This window comes from Natator depressus, chromosome 1 (genome assembly GCF_965152275.1).
Source record: "Natator depressus isolate rNatDep1 chromosome 1, rNatDep2.hap1, whole genome shotgun sequence".
Classification (NCBI taxonomy): Eukaryota; Metazoa; Chordata; order Testudines; family Cheloniidae; genus Natator; species Natator depressus.
In genome coordinates, this window is record NC_134234.1 from 317,960,729 (window position 1) to 317,988,308 (window position 27,580).

General features: G+C 45.1%; 1 protein-coding gene across 3 annotated transcripts; it reads right to left on the bottom strand.

The window, feature by feature from the left end:
* Positions 1-26,088, bottom strand: TRMU (tRNA mitochondrial 2-thiouridylase). 3 transcript variants are annotated; one of them, XM_074942420.1, is made up of 11 exons: positions 25,988-26,088; positions 22,176-22,341; positions 16,541-16,647; positions 15,932-16,054; positions 9,327-9,499; positions 7,759-7,812; positions 7,581-7,647; positions 6,514-6,614; positions 4,766-4,910; positions 4,426-4,508; positions 1-2,666 (listed from the first exon to the last, which is right to left on the bottom strand). In XM_074942420.1, the coding sequence occupies exons 2-11, from the start codon at positions 22,316-22,318 to the stop codon at positions 2,511-2,513; spliced, it is 1,152 nt and encodes a 383-aa protein (XP_074798521.1). In that variant the 5' UTR covers positions 22,319-22,341; positions 25,988-26,088; the 3' UTR covers positions 1-2,510. The 3 variants fall into 3 exon arrangements, with proteins under 3 accessions (XP_074798521.1, XP_074798520.1, XP_074798522.1); XM_074942419.1 differs by lacking the exon at positions 25,988-26,088 and adding an exon at positions 25,666-25,770; XM_074942421.1 differs by lacking the exons at positions 4,426-4,508; positions 25,988-26,088 and adding an exon at positions 25,666-25,777 and having other exon boundaries at positions 2,501-2,666.
* Positions 26,089-27,580: the final 1,492 nt, after the last annotated feature.

The following is a 27,580-nucleotide window of genomic DNA, read 5'->3' on the forward strand; positions in this document are numbered from 1 at the left end:
GGATAAATCAAATTAGAAAAAAATGGACCATTAGCCTCTTTATAGTAGTTCCATATTTTGCAGAGTTACGATTTCAGGAATGAAGGGGTTAAGATGAAGAAAAACCATAAAAATCATTACCTGGATTCATTACTGGAATAACATTATCAAAATAATAGGAATCAACCGCTGTAAGGAGGAATAACACAGCCACAAAATCAAAAGAAAACCTTATAATACATTCTTATCTGGATAGCCAAAGAAAAACACTTTCCCCCATTGAACTTATTCTGATGTGCTTTACACACCGATCATAGGTGGCTGTACTTTGTTTTTTTTTCCCCATACAGGACAACTGATATTTCTGACAAGTGGTACAGATTTCTTTCAGAAAGGGCGGTTTGTTTGCTTCACACAAGTGTTCTCAGCAAATCCACAGACTGGCAAGTAGCAGTTACAAGGAGAGTTTTCTGTTCATTTATCTCCCCTCTTTGGAGAAAAAGACAGAACTTTATTTTCCTTTGTTACTCTGAGCAGAGAATAGCAGCTCTTAAACTGGCAATCAGGATATAGAAAGGGAGGTGTGTGTAGGAGGGGGGAGACAACATGGTTACATGTAATTAACTTTTACATTTGATGAAATCTATTTGTGGTACAGCTTTCTAGACTCTCTCCTTAACTGGATAAAGACAGAATTCTATACCCATCAGATTTCTACAGCCATTTGAAAAAAGTCTTACTTCCGTGCAGCTGCGTGTTAATGATAGTTAATTTATACAGTAATGTTAACTACAGGACTTGGCTTTTGTTAAGACTTGTAATAAAGGAGCTATATAGCCATCTGAGGAGGTCTTCAGGATGCAGTGGCTTGCTCCAATTCACAGTATCAAAAGTCTTGGGAGGTTTTTGTTTTAAATAATAAACACATTTCATAATATCCTCCTGTCATAAATATAGGGAGAAGGGTAGCAACCTTTATGTATGCAGTCGCATAAAATCCCTCCTTGGCAGCTGTACTGGATTACTTTAAACTGTAAGGGGTTAAGCTGTTCAAATAACCTAGCTGGCACCTGACCAGAAGGACCAATAAGGAAAGAAGATACTTTCAAATCTTGGGCAGGGAGGATTTGTTTGTTGTTGTGTGTGTTGTTCCCTCTCCGGATGCAGGGAGAAGCCAAATAGGTACAATATCTCCTGAAAATATACCTGGAATAATCCATCTAAAAGCACAGAAATTGTAAGTAGGGCAAGGAAATGTGTTAGGTTATCTTTTGTTTTGGCTTGTGAATTTTTTCCTATACTACAGAGGTAGTTTTATTTCTGTTTTTGTAACTGTGAAGCTGAGCCCAAAGAGGAATCCTCTGTGTTTTAAATTTTTTTATTACCCTGTAAAGTTACCTTCCAGCCTGATTTTGCAGGTGTGATTCTTTTATTTTTTTCTTTATAAATAAAGTTCTTCTTTTAAGAACCTGATTGATTTCAGTGTCCTGAAAACAAAGGGTCTGGTCTGTGCTCACATTGTTGAGGCAATTGGTTGGTATATTATTCTCAAGCCTCCTCAGGAAAGGGGGTGAAGGGACTTGGGGGGATATTTTGTGGGGATAGGGATTCCAAGTGACCCTTCCCTGAATTTTTGTGTAAATCACTTGGTGGTGGCAGCAATACCGTCCAAGGGCAAGGAAAGGAATTTGTACCTTGGGGAAGTTTTAACCAAAGCTGGTAGAATATAAGCTTAGGGGATCTTTCATGTGGGTCCCCACAGCTGTAGCCCAGAGTTCAGAGTGGGGGGAGGGGAGGGAGGGACCCTGACACCTCCCATATAGTATCACACCACAATGATTTAGTATCTGGTCTATTTCCACGAATGCCAGCCCTCCCTCCCCAAAAGTTACCCGTATAACAAGCTTTAATATAACAAACAAGTAAATATGAATTTGGTTTTATTTATACCCTGACAATGCACTCTCAGTGCTCCAGGGACACAATCCACAGTCCCTGCCCTGATTAGTTTACAAAATTATTTAAACTACAGTAAAATGGCATACCATTACTCAGTTTTATAAGAGATCGTTAGATGTATCAACACATTTACTTTCAAATCACTAGATTTCAAAACCTGAATGATGGTAAAATCTTAAACCATAACTACTAGCAGCATAAGATTCATACAAGTGTAAAATACATGTTGTAAAATTTATTGCAAGTGAAAAATAAATACCTGTTGCTCACAGGTATATTCAACTTCACCAGTTTGCATGAAGAGATAACACATCCTTTTCCCAAAGTCCACATGCACACACATTTAACTAAAATCATGTATGCATTTTAACGAAAGATAGCTTTTAAAAAATACTTTCAGTTGTGCCTAAAAGAGAAGTTTAGTGTTTCAGGCATTTTTAAAATTAAAATAATTCACCCTTTAAAAGTTACAGTTTGTCAGAGAATACGTGTGTGTGTTGTGTGTGTTGTTGCTCTCATTATTTTAAGGCTCCAGTTTCCCCAAAGTCTTTCAATCAAGAAAAGTGCAAGAGTTACGTTGCTGGTTCTAACTTCTTGGTCTCCTCTGCTAACACACGCCTTGGATCCTGCTCTCTGCTTTTGCCCTGTTGCAAGGTGTACACTGATGGGCCCAGCCTCATGATTTTTCCACTGCCAAGGCACTCGTCACCCTTGTAGAACACAGCAAACTAGAAGACAAACACAGCGACAGTCTTTAGAGCACTGGCAAAGTGGCATGCTGAGAGATTGACAGATAAGAAGGGAGATCACCCTGAATACTCAAGGTAACATTAAATTTATTCCCTTGTATTTGCTCTGACCACATTACATAAAATGGGAGTGTGAAGAGAATGAATAGTTAGAACTGTTGACTCATGTGAGTATAAATATAAAATGTTATGGAAATTCCATCATGAAATTTTACAATATTACATGAGAAATCAGTGGTAAGATAGTTATTTTAATTATTTTTCTTGTTGATGGAATCTCTCTTTAGTTATTATGTAACACTTTTTGTTTGAAAAGCTTTTCAATAAGGGGCTGATAGTCATGTAAGTAGAGTGTATCATTTTCACAGGAGACTCTTCAAAACGCTGAGTTATACATTCTATAGTGTGGTACTGAATGTGAAAGGCTGTTACGTTACATACCACTATGTAATTATTCCTTTCACTTTTATGCTGGGACATGTGAATCTATCAGAAGCAGATAACCTTCCGGACATTCAAAAAACCAATAGTACTCCCCGAGTCAAATATTAAATATGAAAGTCAGTATCACAAAGTTTCTAATAAGCAAATTATTAACCATACTCCTGGTTCAATTCATGTATGTATTTAGACCCATAACAGATTCAGTTTCTGCATACAGGGTCTGATCCGAAGTCCACTAACATCCAAGGGAATATTTACATGTATTGCAATGGGCTTTAGAGAGGCCTAAAGTTTCTAAATCAAGTTTCTTTCATTTTGGTTTTTGGAGAAAACTTTCTGAATGTTAGTAAAATAACTGAGTGATGATTTAGATCAGAGGGGGGCAAACTACGGCCTGCAGGACCCTTCCCTCTGGCCCCTGAGCTCCTGCGGGGTCAGGACAGGCTTGCAGAGGAGCCAGCCCAACTCCGCGGCAGTGTGGTGAGAGGGGTGGAGGTTAGCCCCTAGCCCCTCCCCTTCAGCTCCCCTCCCTCCCTCCCTCCCAGTCACAATTCCCCCAGCACCCGGGCAGTGTGGCTGCAGCACTGGCTGGGTGGCACGGTCAGGGAGAGTTCTGGGGCAGAGGCGAGGAGCAGGGGGGCTTACAGGGGGGTGGTCAAGGGGCCTGGGCCCTGCTGCCAGGAACAGGGGCAGAGCAAACCAGGGCACCCCTCCACCTCCACATGCTTGGCCCCTGTCCCCAGCAGCCAAGCCCAGACAGGGAGCGAGCCCTGCCCGACTGCCAGGGAGAGCAGCCAAATGAGCAGGGAAAACGTACAGGGAAAGGACTGAGACCCCTTTTCCCCCACCCCACAGGCAACATGGGGTGGGCAGAGCAGGGAGGGTTGGATGGGGGTGGGCCCAGGGGGGACTGGATAGGGGACGGGCGTCCCGGGGGGATGGTCAGGAGGCAGAGAGAAGGGGTATTTGGATGGGATGCAGGAGTCCTGGGGGGCAGTCAGGGGTGCGGAGCAGGGGGGGGAGTTCCGGGGGGGCTGGAATGGGGCGGGGGCCAGGCCACGCCTCACTGTTTGGGGAGGCATAGCCTCCCCCAGCCTTCCCTACCCGGCCCTCCATATAATTTCTGTACCTGATGTGTCCCTAGGGTCAAAAAGTTTCCCCACCGCTGATTTAGACAGCCTGAAACAACAGTTCTTTAAAACTGGATGGATGAACTTTCTGAAGTTCTTCTAACTGAAGTTATGCAGGATGCTAGTAAATAGAAATTAAAAGAATCAATTCTGGCAACACTTACTTGCCCTGGTGTAAGAGCTCTTATTGGCTTGACTAGTGTCACCCACACTGTCCCATCTTGGTTTAGAGTTAACGTGCAAGGCACTAAAAGAGAAAGTTGTTAAACAGCCAGCTAGCTCACCCTTATATTCACAAATCAATTAACTAGTTTTTCACTGGCTGAAACAAGTCTAATGAGTGAAGATGTCTCCAAAAATAATGCTTTTTAAGTCTTTAAAAAATGGAAAAGCATCATTAGCACAAACATTTTTATCTACTTTTGAGAAATTATATTAGACCCTATTTCAATCTATCACCCAGATCAGAATTTGAATAGATTTAAATGTACAAAGTTTGATCACCTAGTGCCATCTGATGCTGAAACCTGAAAGTACACTCCATCATTTTGTCCCTAATTAGCTCAGCAGGAGGTTCCTCTGCAATCCAATGCACACGATTTGTCCGCAGTAGGTCTCTATACAGTGCAGGGTGATCTGTAGATGGTGCCTTAAAGTACAACATTTTTGTTTAATACCAATGTTTATGCCAGATATTACATAACTGCTGTGAATGAAAACATAGATTTCAGGAAAACATCAAGGCATAACAAAATAAAAGCTAATCAACTAGTAAAGCAAGTAGATGTTAGATTCTAACCAGCTTCCTTAAATCTTTCATGAAAAAAATATGCCATAGCAAGTATGAATTATTATTCAGCATCGTGCTTCCTTCACCCCCACAGTTATGCCAGCTCATTTGTGCATTTCTCCCACAATCCTTGCCAGCCCTTTCTCCATGCTGACCCTTATGCAGTATTGTCCTCGTTATCTTGATCCAACAATTCCACTATCTTTTCTTCATCCAAATCCCTTTCTAAGATTCACTTCTTCCTTGATATCCATTTAAAAAATAGATAGATATTAAAAAAAAAAAAAGGAATTGAGAAATCAAGATGTGCACATGCTTATAATGAGGAAATGTGATTTGTTATTGTTCCCTTGTCCTTATTCACCCATTCCCCACTCTATTGATTTACCCTCACTTATCAAATCATATTTAACAGACTGTAAGCCTTCTAGGGGCGTGGACCATGTCTTACCATTTGTTCTAAAAAAATGACTAATATACTTTTGAATGCTGTAATGTAACAAGCTCCCAACTATCATTACCAATCATAAGACACCAAAGATGTTTGGACTTTAAATCTATGCTATTCTATTGATTAAATAGCATTGGGTGATGGAAGACAAATGCCAATTCATGTGACACACTACCTCTGGAAGGAATTTTTGAGAAGTAGGTAAAGCATAAAGAGTTAAATACACATGCCACTGGAAGTGCTTCTCAAGCTACTATTTTGTCGTTCTGCCAGTGGCATAAGGGAGAACACCACAAAACTGAGTAGTCTGACATCCAAGCTGCAACCAAGAGGAGGTTCTTACATCAGAGTGTCTAAGGCATGAAATAATTCTCTTATGCTCATTTCTCTCTTCATCCCCTTTTTGGTTTACGGTGCTGTCTCAAGAAAGCACATCTGCTACAATGAAACACTCCAGAGCAAGAAAAATAACATCACTAGCCAATTAGATAACCAAACATTGCACAAAACATTAGTGATGTTAGGGTGCTTCAGAATGCTGGAGAATGCTACATGTTGACTTGTCAGTAAGGCAGAAATTATTTACAGAGCTGTATCTTGTCTGTTTTCACAGAGAGGTGAAACTGTATTAGTAATTAGTGTAATACTTCATCTTCTAGCAACTTGCTATGCCAATATAATAAATGAAATGTTTTAGATAAAGTATTATGTATTGTGCCACAATGGCTATATGAAAAACGAGCTGTGTTTTGGAGTAGTACATTGGAGCTTGATTGCCAACAGTTTGGAACATACTTCAAGCTAAAATCTCTAACAACTTTCTACTAATCAGATGCCAAATTTTTGGACAGGATGTATAAAACCTATTAATGCTGTATCAGTTGGCAGCTTTTGTTTCTCTTTTAAATGGAAAAGCCAAGACTTCTACATAGATTAGAATCACATTCTTTTCAGTGGGAATCATGCAATGCCTGCATTAATCACACACAGTATCAGTGTAAATAAACTTACCACAAAGATATCTCCTGAGGTTGTATCTTTCTCGACAACAAACCAAGCTTCACTGAGGCCGCTTAGCTTGGCCCTCTGGCCTATTGTATACAGGAAACAACCTAAAGAAATATGAAAATTTAACACGGCTAACACCCCTTAACTCTTTAGCTGCAGAAATCAAAATCTTTCAAATGCATAAATCCCTCTCCTCAAAAGTTTAAGTATACCACTGAGCAAAAGTTAGAGAGAACCCATAAACTTGAAAAAGTTTTTATCCTAAAAGTCTGTACCTGCTGTTGTGACAAATACCCCAAAGACTATTATAATTGAACTAGATTAGAGAAAAACATCAGTATTTCAGCTTGTTTAGCTTGTGAATTTGATAAATGTGTCTTGTCAGTTTCACAGTTTTAATGAGTCAGTTTCACTTCCTATTACATTCACTAACTTGACATCAGATTTTCATGCACTGGCTTGTGGGATCTTAGGTGTAGGCTCTTTTGCAGGTCTTGGAAGAGTGTTTATCAGTAACAGAGTCTGAAAGTGAAGAGGCAACAGGCAGATGTTCACAGAGAGGAAGGAGGGGAAAGAGGAGGTGAACTTGGGCATATCTGGTGCTGGTGTTCTCTAACTGCCCAAAAGAACCTGTATTAACTTATATTTAAAGGAATTTAAAATTTCTGGACATTTAAAGGGTGCTCTATCAGAAAATGGAATTGAAACTTAGTCATTTAAAAAAATAAATCAAGTTGACAATGTTCCCTTAGCATAAAATTAACGATGACCTACCTAGTGGCAACAAAGTAATCCGAAGTATCACTGGTGCTAGGCAATAATTATGGTTTTTGTTTTTATTGCAATATAAAACTAATATAAAAACTAGAGATAGACCAAGCCATAGTTACAGGGTTAATGGATCTTCTATGATTCATTAGGCATACCAAAACAGAATGGGATTATAGACCTTTGGAATTTTACAGAACTAGTCTCTCCCCCCCCCCCCCCCCAAAAAAAAAAATAGCATTGTTATATATTACACAAATGGTTTATTTAAAATCAATTAGCTAGGAAAGGCAGCTGCTTACCTTTGTGTGTTCCTATCACCTTGTTATCTTCAATGGAAACAAAGTTACCTGGACGAGGTTCTAAATACTACAAGAAAGAAAAATAGTTACGTAAAAGATCTTTCCCCAGGCCACATTACAAATTACTAGGGAAATCAGAACAGAAGTTTATAAATTCCCCAGATCTAATGTTACTTGCCTCAAGAATGAAGTTTTCAAAATTTCTTTCACCAATAAAACAGATTCCCATACTCTTTAAAAGAAAAAAAAAGAATAAAATGAACGCACACTATAAAAAAGCAGAATGAAACATTTTAAAATCCTAACGTCAAAACATTCATCATCAGTACAGCAAAGATTTACCCTCCCTTGCACCTAGAAATATGCTAGGTGCCTCACAAAATGAATATAAAGATCGCTGCCTCAAAGAGCACACAAACTAAATTCAATACAAGTAAAAATCATAAGCACAGGAAAGAGGAGAAAGACACGGGTGACAATAAGATCACATGGTTACTCAGTAAGACATGAACACATCTTGATGACTGTGTTGCATGTATATTTTAAAAAAGTGACCTGTCCTTTACCTTATGATACAATACTAACACACAGACAAGTCACTGAAGCCTAGATACACAAAGGTTCTTAGGCACCTGAACCTCAGATTTAGGTACTTAAGTACCACATTTCGACTCCACTCTGATCCACAAAACTCCTGCTCAACTGCTGTCTAATCCTGTAGGCAGGAGAAGCCCTAGCTGTTTTGTTGGCCAGGGTGGAAAATTACTTCCACACTTATCACTGCAATGCTTAAGCACCTCTGCAGATTTGTTCTTCTTTCTTCCTGAAACTACATCACCTAAAAACCCTATAATACAGTCCTCAGACAACTGCGTAGTAAAAAACTTCTTGCTATAAAGATGAGTACAAGTACTAAAAGCAAGAAGGAACATAATCAGGAACATAGCAGCTGCTTACATTCATACTCCAAAATATCACACCATAAAGCATTAGTTCCTTAGCTATGGAAACAGAACTTGTCTTGTGAAAAAAAGTGACCTAAGAAAAAACAATCTATACCAATGCATCCTGCAACCAACCATAGTAAATTAGAGATACAGAGAACCATGGTGAAATATAAATCATTGGCTATCTCTGTGACTTGTGCTGGTTGGAAACAGGCCACATCCATCACCTCAGCTCCTCAGAGCTACAATGGTAGAGGAGTTTTTTAAACAAAACAAAACCAAAAATTAAAATATCCAGCCTAAACACACTTAACAGTACTTTGGGACAGGTAGAGACAACTGCGTAAACAATGCAAAACTCAATTTACAGTCCAAATATATTTTATTATGTTACTCAGAAATAATTTGACTTAATTTGATGCAATGTAATTAAAAAAACTATGACTATATTTAAAGTTTACCTAACAAGTATTAATGTTTATAATAACATATAAATCAGAAAAAGAATGGTTTAGAGCAGTGGACCCCAAACTTTCTTGTGGGAATAGCATATTGCTATTCCCAGAAGACTGTGGCGGGTACCAGACACCCCGCCGCCGAGAAGCGGCAGCGGTAATAAGCGTTGCCGCCAAAATGCCGCCGGAAAACGGCAGCGCTTCTCGGCGGCATTTCAGTGGCGGAGTGTCCTGCGGGTGCACAAAAATGCCCCGGCGGGCGCCATGGTGCCCACAGGCACCGCATTGGGGACCTCTGGTTTAGAGATAAATATAAATCAAAAGTTTAATAAGTGTTACCATGCCTCTTTTCTCTTTAGCACATGATGAAATCCATGTTCTGCTGCTATCTTCTTTACAAAATCTTTTGTCAATCCTCCTAAAGGAAAAATGGTTCTCCTCAAAGCATCTTGTGAAATCTGACTGAGGAAGAAGGTCTGGTCTTTCAAGTGGTCAGCGCCTTTAAGGAGTTTTACAGCTGCAAGGTGTAGAATACACAAGATGTTTCAATGTTACATAGCTTAACTCCTACTATTTACATATAAGTTTAGTTAAAATTCAACCTAAAATAAGAACTTCTACTATAAACACATTTTAGCGAGTTTTCTCATTGCACTCAACAGAAAACATTTGGGGCATTTTTTACAACCTAGATATTGCTACATTTCCTAATACTGTATCTTTTGTTCAATTTTACAAGAAGAAATGGGGGTTAAAACTGATTACTCAAACTAACATGAACACCTGTTAATCCCATGTTTGACTTATGACACCCAACATTCCAAATATTTGGTTTTGCCTGTTTATTATGGTCTTAAACATTTTAAATAAAATGATAAAAATTTCCAAGATTTTTAGAATATTTTTATAATATTTTTCTTTAAAACTACCAAAAAGAGCTATACAGATTTTGATTTTGTATTTTGCTGAACCTCTGTTTCCTTTACATCACTGTGAATTTTCCTAGTAAGAAAAGCAATGCTATAAATTAATATTTTAAAATATTGCTGTTTGTAAATGTAGAAATAAATAATATTAGCTAACAGTGTTGTATCTTGCTTTTCAAGAAAATGTTAGGCCAAATTTGCTCAAAGTCACACTGATGTAAATCCACATTAACGTCACTGGAGTTATTCCAGACCTACAGCAGTACCACAGAACAAAATTTGACTTGTTTATACAAATGATCTACAGATTCGGAGCACAAACAACTTGATCCTGTCTTGTATATGTAATAATTATGATCCAACTAGCCCATGATGTCAGCCTCCATCACATAGTTATACTGTAATTTTCAGTCATATTCTGTCCATTTGGATAAGAACTAGTCTCCATCATAGCTCTGGAGTTTCATGGCTAACACATCAATGCCTTCTGTTTCAAATGACTGAGAGATGATTTTGAGATACTGGTCAGTCACATCTAGTAATAGAGAGTCGCCACAATAGGTCTGGAAACACACCTAGAATACCACATTCATGGTGATCGATAGTTAAGAGGTGTCACAAAACAGAAGTTGGAAAGTGGGGTTTGTCCCTGCCCCGGAAAATGCTGACTCTCCAGACGCAAATAAAACCACCATCTATATGCTGATAACACAGATTTACCTTTCAGGTCTACTCTAGAAGTGCCGCCTTCTGGGCTATAAGTACCTATATGGGACACAAATATTTGATAATGGGCTCTTTAATCTAGCAGAGAAAGCTGTAGCATGATCCAATTGCTGTAACCGGAAGCTAGACAAATTCAGACTGGAAACAAGGGGTAAATTTTTAACAGTGAGTAATTAACCATTTAGGACAATGCCCCAAGGGTGTGATGGATTTTCCATCACTGGCAGTTTTTAAATCAAGACTGGATGTTTTTCTAAAAGATATAATCTAGGTCTAGGAATTATTCTGGGGAAGTTCTATGGCCTGTGTCATACAGATGGTCAGACTGGATGATCACAATTGTACCTTTTGGCCTTGGAATCTATGAATCCATCCACACAGCTAAAACTCTCATCCAGACTCTCCTTATGTCACTTTTCAATTACTGCAACATCCTTTTCTCTGGACTTGACAAATGCAACAATGTCCCACTCCCACCCATTCAGAATGCTGCTGCAAACGTAATTTTCTTATCCTGTCACTTTGACCATATCACCCATCTCTCTGCATCCCTCCACTGGCTCACCCTTCTCTATGGCATTCAATATAAGCTACTTTCTTCACTTTCAAGACCTTTCACGTCTCTGCTTATCTCTACCCTACCTATCGTCTCTCATTTTACTCCAGTGGCAATTCTGTGCTGCTGCTCCTGCACAGAATTCGCAGATTTCTTTGCTTCCCTGCAAAAAAATGACTTTCTGATGGGAAGCAAAGGGAAGCTGCATGAGTGGTTACGTGCCCTGCCCAGCAGCACGGGCGCATGGTTTCAAGCACCCGGAGCAGCCGACGGAGAAGTAAATACCTACTTGGGGGATGGAGGGATGCCCCGGCCAGTGCTGGGTTAGACCCACTCCCTGTCCACCCAACCCCCATGCTTCTGGACCCCCCCCACACACTGAGCTGTTCACCCCACACCTGGCCCTCCCCATGGTTGGGGATCGCCCCAGCTGGTGACTCCTACCCTGCACCAGGCTCAGCTGCTAGTCCCAGCTGGGCTGGGGGAGGAGTGCACAGAGCTGCCAGGGCCAGGTTAGAGCCACCCCCAGAAGCCTCCCCTGGCTCCACATGCCATCCCACTTCTGTTTCAATCGCTCCTCAGTACTGGGGAGAAGGGTCACTATATAGGAGATGCTCCCCCATCCACTCAGCCCCTGTGCCTTCGGACACTCCCATACCCAGACATCCCCACTGAGCCCCACCCCTCTGTACTTGGCCCTCCCCGCCAAGCCCTATCCCCCCTGCATCTGGAGCACTGCCGAGCCCCTTCCCCCTGCATCCAGACCCCCTCCCCGCTCTGCTGAAACCCAACTACCCTCACATGGACCCCCCCTGCAGAGTCCAATTGCCCCGCACCCCCCACAGAGCTTCCCACACCCAGACTGCCCCACACAGAACCCTCTCACCCTACACCTGGAGCCTGCTGGGCTGAGCCTGCCTGCCCACACCTGGTGCTTCGGGTGCAGAGGGTCAGGGCTCTGGGGTGTTTCTGGGGAAGACCCAGCACTTATGCTGTGTCAGGGGCAGCCTCATCACTGAGTCTATGTCTCCCCCCTCCCCAGGGGGAGAGGGGGCTGCAGGGTGATCTCCCACCTCTGTGCAGCCAGTGGCCTGTGCTTCCCACTGCCATGCTGGAGCCTCCACATTTATTTATTGACAAATAAAATTTGCAGAATTTTAAAATATTGTGCGCAGAATTTTTATTTTTTTGGCACTGAATTTTTATTTTTTTGGTGCAGAATTCCCTCAGTATTACAACAAGAAGTTTGACTACTGAAGTTTAATAATGTTGAAATATCACCTTGATATGTATCTATGATTGTAACCAACTGTCACAGGCTGGCTGGCCCTTTAAGGGGAGTCAGGATCAGCCTCACCAATGATGTAGCAGCTATCCCCCTGCTGATCCTGACCTGATGGCTTGATTACCATTAGTGACCACAGCTGTGAAAGGATTAGGGAAGACTACACCGAGAAAGGAGAACACCTTCAAAAAAAGGAGGCCCAGGAGAGAGGAGGTAGGGAGATACTTCTCTCTCGAGTAAGGGCTGTCAGGTGTGGAGCGCTGTCCTTAGGATTTATGGTGCCCTATACAGTATTATTAAACCGGTGCCCCTATGCCCAATGGCAGTCCGAGCTCGCATGTGTATTTTAGATAAGGGTGATCTTTTGAAGGATTTATTTAAAAAACTATATGTCTGAAGATCCAAGCATTTAAGGCTAAAGATGAATACTCAGATTGTGCATCTAAAAACTGCAAGGATTTTTTAGAGATATGATTTTATAATCTTCAGTAACACACTGATGAAATATTTTTAAAGCAAATTTTAAACTAAGGACCTGTAGCCGAACATGTTCTGAGTAAATATTACAGTAATGCACAACTGTTTCTGTCAGTAAATTGAGAAACTGACAGTATATATCTCGGGATTGGCAAATGCTTCATTACCACTTGAATGACTCTTTAACAGTTTCAATGTTGTGTTAATAGGTCTAGCAAGCTGGAAGGCTTTTTCTCTTTTAAGTACTAGATTCCCCTCAGAGGAAGACTCACCAGGCTGCACCAGCCAGTTCTGGTGGGAGTCTGCAGAAAGGGTCAGAACAGGGATAGGAAGAGGCGGGAGGGTGGACACTAAGACCCAGTGGTACCCCAAATTTTCACGTGCCCTACGCTATGCTGGGTATGCCTAAGGACTTCCCTGGGTAAAGGCCTGGCAAAGACATGCTGAAAAAGGCTACAGGGATGGATTTAGTCCCTGTGATGGGCCTTTGAAAAGGAGCAACACCCAGGGAGGCAATCCTGGGGTCAGCCTTCCAAGGGAGGAGCAAGGAGCTGAGATGAACTAGGAAGAAGCCTGAGAGGTCTGGAAACCACAGAAGATCCTGTAATAAAAATAGCCTGCTGGGAAACAGCAAAAGGGCCTTGGAGGCAGGAAGTAGCCCAGAAAAACAGCACCATGTCTAAAGGCACAGACCTAGCTGTTTAACAAAGGGTCCTTGGGCCAGAACTCAAAGCAGAAGATGGGTCTGCCCCAAAGAAGGTGCACAGAAGCTCCAACTCAAGGACCCTTAAGCCCAGGGTGGGGCTGAGAACTGAATCCAGATGGGTTGAAGCATAGCCCAAGAGGGGTTGTTTGGATTTCTGTTATCCTGAAAGGGATCCAGATCAGATGCAATTTAGCTGGAGGGCTAAGCTGTGGACAGAAACGGGTTATTATAGGGCCAAGTAGTAGGCAACAGGGAACACTGGAGGCTAAGACCCCTGCAACACCATGACCTAATGCCAAGGGGGCTGGCAATACTGTGTAAGAAAATGTTAAGCTTAAAGCCATTTATGTATCTCGTTTCTTTACTGTTTATAAATATAACTGTGATTAAGGAAAGTTCTTAAAAAGATAAGTGCTTTGAGAGACCTCAACTGAGGAAGTCATGTTGCTTTTAATATGATTGTGTAAGAGCCAAAGTGGGGAATTTTCTTAATGTTTTATATGAATATTGAGCATGCCTCATTTTCCCCTATGTAGCAGCCTGGACCCCAGACAATGGCTGGGACACTTTATAACTTAGCAACCGGTGACCCGAAGGCCCTCCCCATCCGGTTTTGGCCAGTGGGAGAACAAAGGGCTGAAGAGACAGAGCCCAGGTGATCTGTTTGCCCAAGAAAGAAGACAAAGCATGGAGGAGGAGCTTTTAGGAAGGTGATATAGTGTGGATGGCTGGAAGGAGGAACACTTCTAGACTGGGGACAAAGAGGGGTCTGGACCCACTTGAACTCAGGAAGACCCAAATGAACTATGCTGTAACTTTCTGTTCTAAAGGCTATCCGAGAACTTTCTATGCTGTGTTCCAGACTTCCAGTAAATCCATTTGTTTTACAACGCTGGCAGAGAGTCATTACAATCTTAAAAAGAAAAAAAAAAAAAAAGAGTACCACCTGTGGCACCTTAGAGACTAACAAATTTATTTGGGCATAAGCTTTCATGGGCTAAAACCCATTTCATCAGATGCATGGAGTGGAAAATACAGTAGGAAGATTTTACACACACATAAACAGAACATGAAAAGATGGGGGTTGCCATTTCAAACAGTTGACAAGAAGTCGTGAACAACAATATGGGCCATCCTGATTATCACTACAAAAGTTTTTTTTCTCTCCTGCTGGTAATAGCCCACCTTAATTGATTTGTCTTGCTAGAGTTGGTATGGCAACCCCCAACTTTTCAGAGAGAGAGAGAGAGAGAGAGAGAGAGATCTATCTATCTATCTATCTTCCTACTGTATTTTCCACTCCATGCATCTGATGAAGTGGGTTTTAGCCCATGAAAGCTTATGCCCAAATAAATTTGTTAGTCTCTAAGGTGCCACAAGTACTCCTTGTTCTTTTTGCTGATACAGACTAACACCGCTACCACTATGAAACCTATTACAATATAGAAGTTTTGTTGTTCCCTCTCTGCTAGTCTTCCCCCAAGGGTCCAGTTCAAGTGGACTCACTGAGGGGAGCTCACTGAGTCTGACCAGTGTGGCAAGGCACCTCCTTTGTCTCGCCAGACTTAGCACTACTCCCTCTGGCAATGGCAGCCCTGAAGTAAATCAGCCCCGCTCTGGGCAGCGTTTGCCTTCCCCCTTCTGTGCTCCTTTGGCTGTTTTCAGGGTTGGTCTAAGGGGTGATCCTTCACCAAACAAACAGAAAGGAAACAGTCTCAAACACACAACCAAAGGGGATACCTTTCCCTGCCTCCTTGCTGGGGCAGGGTGTCGGTCCCTCCCTTAGCAGGCATTCAGGTTTGGCTGTTCCTCCTATGGGAGGAAGCACAGCCTTTCAGCCTGGAGAAGCTTATTTCCTTGCTGCCACTAGCCTGGCAGCAGCTTGTCATTCTCAATCCCCTTTTCTCTCACCAGAGAAGGGGTTTTTAAAGGCCTCAGGCAGTCCTTAATTGGATTCAGATGTCCCTAATTGACCTGAGGTAATCCTCTCTCAGCCTGTAGGGAAAAGGGCCTTTAACATTCTAGGGATAACAAATCGGTCTTCCAGGACCTTCTTGCAGCCATCTGGTATGACTTTGTCACACCAGCCATGGGGAAGGCTTAGAGGTGTGGTCCAGGAGACAATGGAGTCAAATGGCTTAACCTGAGAGAGAGAGAGAGAATCGATCCTCGCAGAGGGCTGACACTGAAAGTTGTTCCTCCCAGGGACCATATGGAGCCAAGACAGAGCACTGGGCCTGTGAATTTGTGACAAAGCCATATTAACCACTTACCATTTCTAACTTCAAATCGGTTTCTGAAAAGCCCTTGTGGTATTTTAATAGGTTTCTGTTGGAAAATTTCTTCATCTTCCAGTGAAGTCCTTGCATAATGTCCAGTTGCAACTGCATTTGCTCCTATGCCAGTTTTAAAAATACATCTACATCACACTTGAACTTCACAATATTCAGAGTATTAAAGGTTATAGAAATATTTGGAAACAAAAATGATTATAGGAACAAAAAATAAAGATAAATGACATCTGAGAAACTTTACATAGCTAGCCAGTGCTGTCCTAACCTTAATACAGCTCCAATATTTAATGGAAAATCATATTTCTTGAGGTACCACACTTCCATTTTTTTTGGCTTCAAGGAGCACCTTCAAATGCAAATTTTAAACTTCTCTTCATAAAAGAGAGAGTTCCCTGAAATAAACTTACTTACATCTCTGAAAACACATGAAAAGAAATACTTTACAAATACTAGTATAAGGCTACAAAGATGTTTAAATTGTGTTTGCACATGAGATCAGGCTTCTTGCCCAACATTTTAAAAAGAATTTGCTCCTCTTTGGCATTTTTCAGTATAGGGTATGCACAAACACACCTGAAGACAACTTACCAAGGTTATCCAGAGCATAATAGAGAAAATAATTGAATTTGATATGCTTGTTGCACATTATGTCAGGATTAGGAGTTCTTCCCAATTCATACTCATTTAAAAGGTAACTGTAAAACAAATGTACGACTATAAACATTTTTTAATGTCAGATAATTTGATTCAAGTGTGAAGAAGTACTTATTACTCTTGAGAGCTTAACACCTATCAATAATACTAAACATAAATTGTGCAGGAAGCAAACATATGAGCGATTCATTAATATTTTATTTTACCTATAAGACAACACTCATTTAAGATTTTCCATGACTGGACTAAGCTACAGTTTTTCATATTTAAACTCATACTAGCATTTATCAAATTAAGTTTCAACATCTTTGCACTTTAAAATAAGAAAAGTGCTTAGCATTTATATTTTTAACTAGGGACAAACGTGGCCTCATCACCACAGTATCTGATTATCTCTTGTATAACGCTTTATTACATGTTCAAAATGCTTAAACAATAGCCAATTAACAACAGCGCCTAAATACTATGGTGATAGGCATGTGTACTGAAATACCTTAGGGCCTGAGCCTGCAAGGTGTTTCTTGTCCTCAATTCCTATTCAAATAAATAGGAACTGACAGCACAGGATTCTGCCCGCAAACAGTACGTGCTAATTAAAGGGTACTTTGCACTTAAAAAAAAAATACAGGTGTTTATTTTTACTCTTTATAAACTGAAACAGCCTCTCAGATTTGTCCCTTACATTTTTACATTTGACAGACTATTTTAAAACAAAAAGCAAAATGGTTTGTCCTTTGTTTACTACCTTTTCCCATACATTTAACAGATGATACCAGCAACTAAGTCAGCTGGGCTACCCACACCTGCATTGCTCTTGTTTTTCCCCTTTGACGTTCAAGGGCAAGGCCAAACAGGCAATTTATTCATAAGAGTGTACTGTAACCTGTAAGGAAGACTACAACCCAGAGGAAATTCTGAAGGATATAATTCCCAGAGCCTGTGAAAGTAGGCAACAGCAAAGCTTGCTGTATTGGTACAGCTGCACCACAGCAGCACGTGTGGTGAAGATGCTCTACTGAGTCTACGCCAGTAGGAGAGAGCTCTCCCATCGGCATAAAACCCCCCACCTCCGCAAGCAGCATAAGCTATGTCGGCTGGAGAAGCTTGCTGTGCACACAACGCTTATGTCAGTGTAATCTATGTCGCTCAGGGGGTGGAATATTTGTACCTGGAGCAACATAAGTTTTGCCAACATAGGCTAAGAAGCCTTCATGTCAGTCAGAGGGAGTTCTAAAAAAAGGGTAGTCAGCAGGTTCTTTAGGGAAGCAGAAAACAAAGGAAAAGGGGAGTAAGAGTGGCTGCTGAATCTCTCCAATATTGGAGAGAGACTACAGAAAAGGCAAACCCAGAGTGATTCTCTTGCTTAAAAAGGCCTAGGAAGAGGAGGCCTGAAGAGGGAGAAACCATGGGAAGAGGTAAGTTCACAGTCTGAAGAGGCAGAAGAGGAAGTTCTAGGGAAGGGCAAGCTGCTTGCTAGAGTAAAAGACTGCATGTGAGCCCTGCACTGAAGGGGGAAGACGCAGGGAAAACGGGAAGGAAATGGTTGACGAAAGTAGTAGTGTGGGCTTAAGACCTCAAGTTCCACTGTCTCTTATTTGGAGATCCCAGGCTAGCACTCCCAAAGACGGTAGAATAACGCCCCTCTTCACTCTCCTGTATCAACAGGGAAAATGGGGAGGGGACACCCTGTATTTCCTTACTAAGCAAAGTGAGGCCCTATGCTTAACCTGATTGTATTTCTCTGCTGAGATGACTGGGGGAAACAAGGAAGTGGATCTGATGATGCATGGAATTGAGAAGAGGGGGGCAAAGCAGGGAATCACAAGGGAATGGAGGAGTGTAGAGTGGTGGTGAGGAAGGAAGCAGGGACCCATAGTCAGGGGAAGTGGAGGTGGGTAGGGCTGTTATATTAATTTAGATGGAATAAATGGGCTAAAGGTGTTAACCCAATCACTGTCCAACATTAAACAGTTGGAAACAAGGTCCAAGGCTTGATATACAGCAGGGGCTCTTGCGGGGTCGTGAGTCCTCAGGGGATTGTGAGGTTGTTACATGGAGGGCTGCAAGCTGTCAGCCTCCACCCCAACCCCACTTTGCCTCCAGCATTTATAATGGTGTTAAATATATCAAAAAGTGTTTTTAATTTATAAAGGGGCATCGCACTCAGCGTTTGAGAACCACTGGTATAGAACGCTTAGTACCCGAGCAAACAGACCATTAAAAATCCTTTTAACCTTTTATTAAAAATACAGAAAAGAAGAAAAATAATTAAAACATTTGAAATATTAAGTATTAAATAAGGCTCTCATTTTAACTGCACTTCCCTGTTCCCCCATTTTCTTTTCAAGCTGTAGTGTAAACAATTTTTAGAAGGAAAATCCCCATTGTTTGGCAGCCTCTTAGATCAGCAGTTCTCAACAGGGGGTCCCTGTACCCTGAGCTATCCCCGTGCCTGCACACAGCCCCTAGCAATTCCCCTCCTTGCACCCTGACCTAGCCCCATCAGCACACAAGCCCCTAGCTAACCCCTCCCTGCACCCTGACCTACCCCCCTGCCTGCACACAGTCCCTAGCTATCCCCTCCTTGCATCCTGAGCTACCCTCCTGCCCCTAGCTACCCCTCTCCCTGCACCCTGAGCTACCCCACTGGCTGCACACAACCCCTAGCTACCCCTCTCCCTGCACCCTGAGCTGTTTTCAAACTTTTTGAGCTGAGCCCCCCACCTTTGAGTTATACTTTTTGGTTGTGCCCTCCCCCACAACCCAGGCGGCCTGCCGAGGTGAGTCAGGGGGTGGAGGTGGCATTCCCTCCCCGGACCCTGCCATGCAGATCTAGCCTGAGCCCCGCTGGCCCCTGCCCACACAAAATAAAAGTAAAACTACGCCTATGCCCAAGCCCCCCTCCGGCCCAGAGGCCTGAGTCCCTCCCTCCCCTGCTGGATTTGGTCTACAAAGCACAAAAGAGGCTGAAAGAAGCAAAGCTCGTTTTTATGACAACTAGGTGATGAGCTGGGTTCGGAATAAAAGTAGTCTAATATGCAGGGTTTTTTCCTCCAATCTGATGTAAATGAAAGTAACTGAAGTTCCTATTAAATATTTCCTTCCTCAAACTGCCGCTAGTTAGTATGGATGAAAAGAGAAAGAGGGAGGTATTGGAACTGGATGACATAGCTGAATTAACCTAATTCCAGAGAAATCCCATCTATCAATTCAAAGAATAAATGTAAGTAAGTATGCCAATAGACCTATGCCTATATTAGTTGGTGGTGATCCTAAACTTGTAAGACAAGGAATGAATAATAATTGCTACCACATTAAGATATTTCTGTACTGTCTTATGACTCCACAGACACTAATTATCAATACTAAGTTATCCTTGTTAGTCTTTTGCCATTCTCTACCCCAGGGGTCGGCAACCTTTCAGAAGTGGTGTGCCAAGTCTTCATTTATTCACTTTAATTTAAGATTTCGCCTGCCAGTAATACATTTTAACGTTTTTTAGACGGTCTCTCTCTGTAAGTCTATATATTATTAACTAAACTATTGTCGTATGTAAAGTAAACAAGGTTTTCAAAATGTTTAAGAAGCTTCATTTAAAATTAAATTACAATGCTGATCTTACGCCGCTGGCCCGCTCAGCCCGCTGCCAGCCTGGGGTTCCATTCACCTTGGCCGGCAGCAGGCTGAGCGGGGCCTGCGGCCAGGACCCCGGCTGGCAAGGGGCCGGCAGCCGGAACCCCAGACCAGCAGTGGGCTGAGCGGCTCAGCCCGCTGCCGGTCTGGGGTTCTATCCACTGGCTCCTGCCAGCCAGGATCCCGGCTGCTGGCCCCTCTCAGCCCGCTGCCGGTCTGGGATCCCGGCCCTGCCCACACAGAGTGGGTACCTACCTTCTCCCTGGTTCTAGCCCATTCTCTTTCTCTCTCTCTGCACTGAGCTGAGGGTGGGAGTGCACTAAGCACAGGGCTGGGCGTGAAGGAGCTGGCTGGGGGTTAGGGTGCAGGGTCTGGCCAGGAGCTAGAATGAGGGAGGGGGCTCAGGGTTGGGGCAGGAGGTTTGGGTGTGGAGTGCTTACCTGGGCAACTCCCATTTGGTGCGAGGGGTGCAGGTGGGAATGTGGGGGGGAGATGCAAGAGCTCCCTTTTGGTGCTCAGGGTAGGGGTGGGAATGTGGGGGGTGCAAGAGTCAGGGAAGGGGGCTGCGGGTGCGTGAGGAGGGTGCAGGAGTCAGGGCAGAGGGCTGGGGGCATGTGAGGGGGGTGCAGGAGTCAGGGCATGGGGGGCTGGGTATGTGTGGGGGGTGCTGGAGTCAGGGCTGGGGTCATGGGGGGGGTGCAGGGGTCAGGGCAGGGGGCTGAGGGTGTGGGCTAGGGTCGTGGGGGTGCTCCCAGCCCCCTGCCCAGAGCGGCTCACGGCAGGGGGCTGGAGGGGATATGCCGATTCCACCCCCCTTCCCCAAGACCCCGTCCCCACCTCTTCTCTGCCTCCTCCCCGGAGCAGCGAGCTCGCTGCAGCTCCGCTTCTCCCCCTCCCCCCTCCCTCGCAAGGGTCATCAGCTGATCGGCAGCAGGGAGGGAGAGGAGGAGGGGCAGGAAGCCAGCATGCTGGGGGAAGAGGCGGGGGGAGGAGGGAGCTTGCCTGCCCTGCAGCAGCAGCCGGCAGGACCAAGCTTCTTCACCCTTCCCCGCAGGGAGGGGGAAAGGAGGGGTCGGCGGAGAAGAGTGGACCGGGGCAGGCAGGATTTTCAATGGCACGCTGCTGCCTGCCAGGGTCCTGGCCTGGGTTTGGCAGCGGGCTGAGCGGGGCCGGCGGCTGGGACCCGGCAGGCAGCAGTGTGCCATTAAAAATCGGCTGGCGTGCCATCTTTGAAACGCGTGCCATAGGTTGCCGACCCCTGCTCTACCCTCTCACTGTTCACATACACCTCTAATCCGATATAATGTGACCCAATATAACATGGGTTCGCATATAATGCGGTAAAGCAGCCCCCCCCCCCCCCCGGGTCTGGGAGGCAGGAGCTGTGCGGGGGCACTTTTGGGGGTCCCGCAAGCCCAGAGTGGCTCGGGTGATTAGCAGAGGGCCGGGAGCAGCCCGCTCCGCTTCCCTCGCCCCGGCCCCAGCTGTGTTGCTCGGGGGAGGGGGCTTGGGGGAAGGGATATCCCCCCCCCACATTCACCAGCAGCGGCGGAAGCGGAGCAGCCCGGCCCCAGCCCGCTCTACTCCGCCAGCTACCAGCCGCGGCGCTCTGCTTCCTGCAACCGGTGAGTGTGGGGGACATCCTTTCTCCAACCTCCCCACACTCACCGGCAGCGGGAAGCAGAGCGCCGCAGCTGGGAGCTGGCGGAGTGGAGCGGGCTGGGGCCCTGGGGGTGATTAGGGACAGGGGGTCTCTGGAGGGGGCGGTCGGGGACAAGGAGCAGGGGGGCCAAAGCAAGTTCAATATAACACAGTTTCACATATAACGCGGTAAGATTTTTTGGCTCCCGCAGACCCCGTTATATCGGGGTAGAGGTATACTAACACTTTATGAGAAATTATATTTTTAAAGAAAATGTCTCTAAAACAATCCTACCTGAAAACTTCATTCCAGTACTCCTTGACATAGGAAACTTGATGAAAAGGGATATCCAGTTTCTGACAAACTCTATAGGCATCTTCACAATCTTTGTCAGCAGAACAAACTCCTTGTTCATCCAGAGTATCCCAGTTCTTCATAAATACCCCTGTCACTTGGTAGCCTGAGGGAGGAGGAAAGGAATTATTCATATACTGAAAACATTCTTATGGATCAGACCCAAACTCTGGATCTTCCAAGTCCCAACTGGGCAACAGTATCCTGAGTGTTCTTATAGTTGTCAAGAAGTCATTCCATCAGTGCCTCACACTGCACTTCCTTGCTACAGATAGCACAACACTCAGACAAGCCATTAAGGCAGACTGATGTGTGCTTGGTAAAAAAATCAAGAGCCTCTTTCATTTCTTCCAAATACCATTATTTCACCCCAGCATTCTGAGCACCTGACGTTCCCGGAGAACATGCCAAGACCCCAAGATTGTTTTACATTGCATATATTAGTAATTCCTGTTTATGTATAAACTGAAAAGAATTTTTAAAAGCCAGTCTCCTATTGATTTGATTTTCTGTCCACTGCTAGTTTTTCAGAGTATTCTACATCCAGATACTTTTCCCCCCACCCACTCATTGTCCAGTATGAATTTGAAGATTTAAAAACACCTGGTCAGATAGAATCATAGAATATCAGGGTTAGAAGGGACCTTAGGAGGTCATCTAGTCCAACCCCCCTGCTCAAAGCAGGACCAATCCCCAATTTTTGCCCCAGATCCCTAAATGGCCCCCTCAAGGATTGAACTCACAACCAACTCCTAAGGTGACACTAACAGGTTGAATACTGGATCATTACACGTTTTAGATTTTTTTTCAGAGAGGAAAAAATTATGCATTATAGTAACCTTTAGGATCCCAACTGGAAACAGAAAACACAAGACACAGATCTGTTCAGAAAACACAAAACAAGAAACATACCAGCAAAGTGAAGAAGAATAGTCAGCTGCACATCATGTTAGTTTTGCTAGGATGGAATAAGATAACAGAGGGGCAAAGTGTGTGCGTGTAGGTAAGGGATAGGAGAAGGAGAATTGGGAGAAAGAAGTGTGCATGGACTCTGGAGGGTAGGTGAAGTGAGGCTGAAGTGAAGAGATGGTGAAGGAGGGGGCAGGAGAGAGCTGGAGCAAACAGCCAATCAGCAGAAAGGAAGAATGTCCAGAGTAAAAACTAAAAAGAAGTTGCACACAGATGGCATAAGTGTCTAAGGGTCCTATTGCAGATGCTTCTCTCTGCTCCTGCCAGCTGAGTTTCAGGGTGGCCCATCCCAGCAGTTTTTTCCCTCCTTCCCTAAACTCACATGGGCCCTGTTGTCCCTCTCTTGAATCATTCCAAGAACGCAGGAGGGCAGGCGTTACCCTAGCAAAACTCTGCATTTGGTACTTATGTTCTTTGATAGGTTTAGAAACATTAAGGGATTGTTCTTCCTATACATCCCCCAGCAGGCGTATAATTCCTAATTTTTCAGTGTTTGAAAAATTCTATGCCAAATAGTAAATGCTGTAAGACGAGCACTTCCCATGTAAGGGCCCTTAATGCAGCTGCAATGGTAATGGAAAATATTCAACCTATTCTCTTTTCAACAGCTCTTCAGATTTGAAAATAAGGAATTCCTTCTTACTCAGTAAGTAAAATAGTGAATTAAAAAAGTCTTCAACCTTGGTATCAAAAGAGTTTGATACAAACCTTGCCATAACAAATCATGAGATATCATCAAATTAATAGAGATTCAAGTTTCATTCTCTGAAAGCCCATATCTACACTGGGAAAATCATGTGAGAAAATGTGCTAACATTTTAAATAACCTGATGTTTAACAAGACTTAGTGCCTATTACAGAGAAGAACAATGTTAAATTGTTATGGTTAACTATCAGAGAGAGAAGGAGGGTGACTGTTGTATGAATTCAAGGGATAGAGGTTACAGGAAAATCAGCCTGGAATGAATTGGTACAGACAGGTATGTGCAGGAGGAGTATCTGTAATGACAACAATCATGACAGTGTAATACTCTCACAGGCAGCAACTGATGACGGGGCACCTCCAGGCACTTCTAGCCCTTCCCCCACTCCCTGTCACAGCCACTCTAGCCTATCTCCCCATATCACGGACCCCAGGCACCCTAGCCCTCTCCACATCAAGTGTCAGAGGCCCCAGTCCCCCCTCCCCATCATTCTCTCCCGTGTCACCAGTCACAGGCACCCCATCCCTTCTCCCCTCTCCCCCAGTGTCACCAGCCCCGGAAACCCATCCCTTCTCCCCTCCCCGCCGTGTCATGGGCCCCAGGACCCCCTGCCCTTCTCCCCTCCCCGCCGTATCATGGGCCCCAGGACCCCCTGCCCTTCTCCCCTCCCCGCCGTATCATGGGCCCCAGGACCCCCTGCCCTTCTCCCCTCCCCGCCCTGTCATGGGCCCCAGGACCCCCTGCCCTTCTTCTCCTCCCCCTTCCCCTCCACTCCCACCAGCCCCAGGATCTCCTGCCCTTCTTCTAATTCTCCCAGTATAGGGCCAGATTAACCTTCTGTGGGCCCCCATGGGAGCAAAGGAGCATGGCGTGTGGGGGGAGGTGTCAGTCCCCAGAGCAACGGGCCGGCCAGGGCCAATGGGGCATGGCATGACAGGGGCGGCCTTGCTTCGCCCAGCATGAGGGCACTATTTATAAACTGGCAGTTGCCAGACGCCCAGCCTTGTGCTGCCAGCATGCCCCTTCCCCTTGGGGGCAGGTCCATGCCATACCACACATTCCCCCCCGCCCCCAATTCCCTATGACCAGAGCCCCTCCGGATCCACTGTGCTCAGCATGCCCCCCCAAGACCCTGCCATAAATGCACAGTGCCCTGCCCACAGCCCCACCCCAACTGCCCAGCACCCCACCCAGAACCCCCCACTCCCTAGTGCCCCAACACACAGAGATCTTCCCTGCCCCCTCACAGCCCAGCACTCCCCCTCCCACGGGACCCACTTGTCTGGAGGGACCCAACCAAGCCCCCCTCCCCCCCACACCCCACCCGACCCGGCTGAGACTGGCCAGGCTTCTGCACCTGTCCCAGGCGGCTCAGCTCCAGGGACACAGGCGGGGCCCCAGAGGTGGTGGGAAGCAGAGACCGTCCAGAGCCAGAATTGCAGGAGGGTCCAGCCAGGGGGCGGAGAGGAGCCCTCGGCCAGCCGGCCGGCCGGCCGACCAGCGGGCAAGCGGAGAGGAGCAAGTGTGTGGGTGGGGGGGGAGCCAACGGGCGGGGGGTCTCGGGGCACAGGGCAAGCAGAGCAGGCCGGGGCCCCTTCCGACCATGGGCTCGGCTCCATGGCGCCATTGTAAACCCGGCACTGCCCCCGTGTCACCAGCTCCAGGCACCCCAGCCTTTCTTCTTCTCCTCCTCCCCGCCCTTCTCTCCGTGTCACCGGCCCCAGGACCCCCCGCAGCACGGGCCCGCGGCGCCCCACCTCTCCGCCGGAGCAGCAGCGCCGCCACTGCGCTGTCCACCCCCCCCGAGAGCGCGCACACCACGCGCCGCGCCGCCATCCTCCCGAGCCGGGCCCGCTCCCTGGGGCGCCCGGCCCGCTGCCGTTCTCCCCTTCCGGCGTCCGGGGCTCCTAGGACGCAGCGGGGCGGGGCGGACGGGAACGTGCCCTGCACCCCGCACGGAGAACCTCTCCCGGGCTCGGACTGGGGCGAGCCCGCCCCTCACCCAGAGCCGGCCCCACCGGAGGGAGGGGCGCGGAGAGAGGAGGAGGCTCAGCACCGTGTGCTGGCTCGGAGATCTACCTCCCCTGCCACCGGCCCCTGCGGGGGGAGGTCAGGGGATGCTCCCCCGCTGGGAACCAGTTAAAGAAGGGCGTGCAGCGTCCCGCCGTGTAGAAATGCGTTTGCTGTGTGAGTTCCCGCGGTAGGGTTTGCTTGGGGACTGTCTTCCTGCCGACAGAGCCAGCAGCTGGGGCCTAGCAGCCCTGCGCCCTCGCCGGCCGCTTGGTGCTGTGGGAGCAGGGAGGGGGAGCCCGTCCCCCCTCCCAGGCACGGTACTAGAAGGGAAGCCTGAAGAGAAAAGTAGCAAGAGTCAGGCTCAGCAGGTCCCGTGGTAGGACGTCCCCTCCGACACCCCCTGAATGGCAGAGTGCAGTGCAGCCTCAAGCAGAGCTGTTATCTAGGAGCACACCGTGAAAGGCTTTCCTCTAGGGCAGGGGTTCTCACATTTTTCCCGCTAAGGCCCAGCTGTAATAAGCACAGGGACCCACTATTAACTCTTCTTGAGGCAAATTATTTTAATTATTACATACACAAACTATAACACTGCAAACAAACAATCATTTTAATGTAAACAATTGTAATGATAGAAAGCCCTAGCAATATACACTAATAGAAATGCTTCAAGATCTTCAAAGCCAAACCGTTTTAGTAAAATTACCCTTTGGATAAACGTTGAGAGCAATATGTTGTGTTCAAACGGTAAAAACACAATGTATAAAACTGAACAATAAGCAACACAATGTTACTAAAATTGTTAAACACATTGTTAATTTTAAAACAAAATAGTTGTCCAACTTCGACCACTATATTGTTTTCAATTTTTTTAGTGTAAAATCTCAATATCTATGCTAAGTAAAGAACCAACCCTACACTCTACTAGTTAGAAAAGAATAAAAATTACAAAAAATATAAAACAATAGTTATAACACACTGAAGTAATGGCTACTCATCCTGATCCAATCCCATAAAGACAGGTTTCAGATAACAGCCGTTAGTCTGTAATCACAAAAAGAAAAGGAGGACTTGTGGCACCTTAGAGACTAACCAATTTATTTGAGCATAAGCTTTTGTGAGCTACAGCTCACTTCATCGGATGCAGTCAGTGGAAAAATACAGTGGGGAGATTTATATACATAGAGAACATGAAACAATGGATGTTACCATATACACGGTAAGGAGAGTGATCACTTAAGGTGAGTTATTACCAGCAGGAGAGCTGGAGGGGGAGGGGGGGGACCTTTTGTAGTGATAATCAAGGTGGGCTATTTCCAGCAGTTGACAAGAACGTCTGAGGAACAGTGGCGGGTAAAAGGGGGGAATAAACATGGGGAAATAGTTTTACTTTGTGTAATGACACATCCACTCCCAGTCTTTATTCAAGCCTAAGTTAATTGTATCCAGTTTGCAAATTAATTCCAATTCAGCAGTCTCTTGTTGGAGTCTGTTTTTGAAGTTTTTTTGTTAAAGAATTGCAACTTTTAGGTCTGTAATCGAGTGACCAGAAAGATTGAAGTGTTCTTCAACTGGTTTTTGAATGTTATAATTCCTGACGTCTGATGTGTGTCCATTTATTCTTTTACGTAGAGACTGTCCAGTTTGACCAATGTATATGGC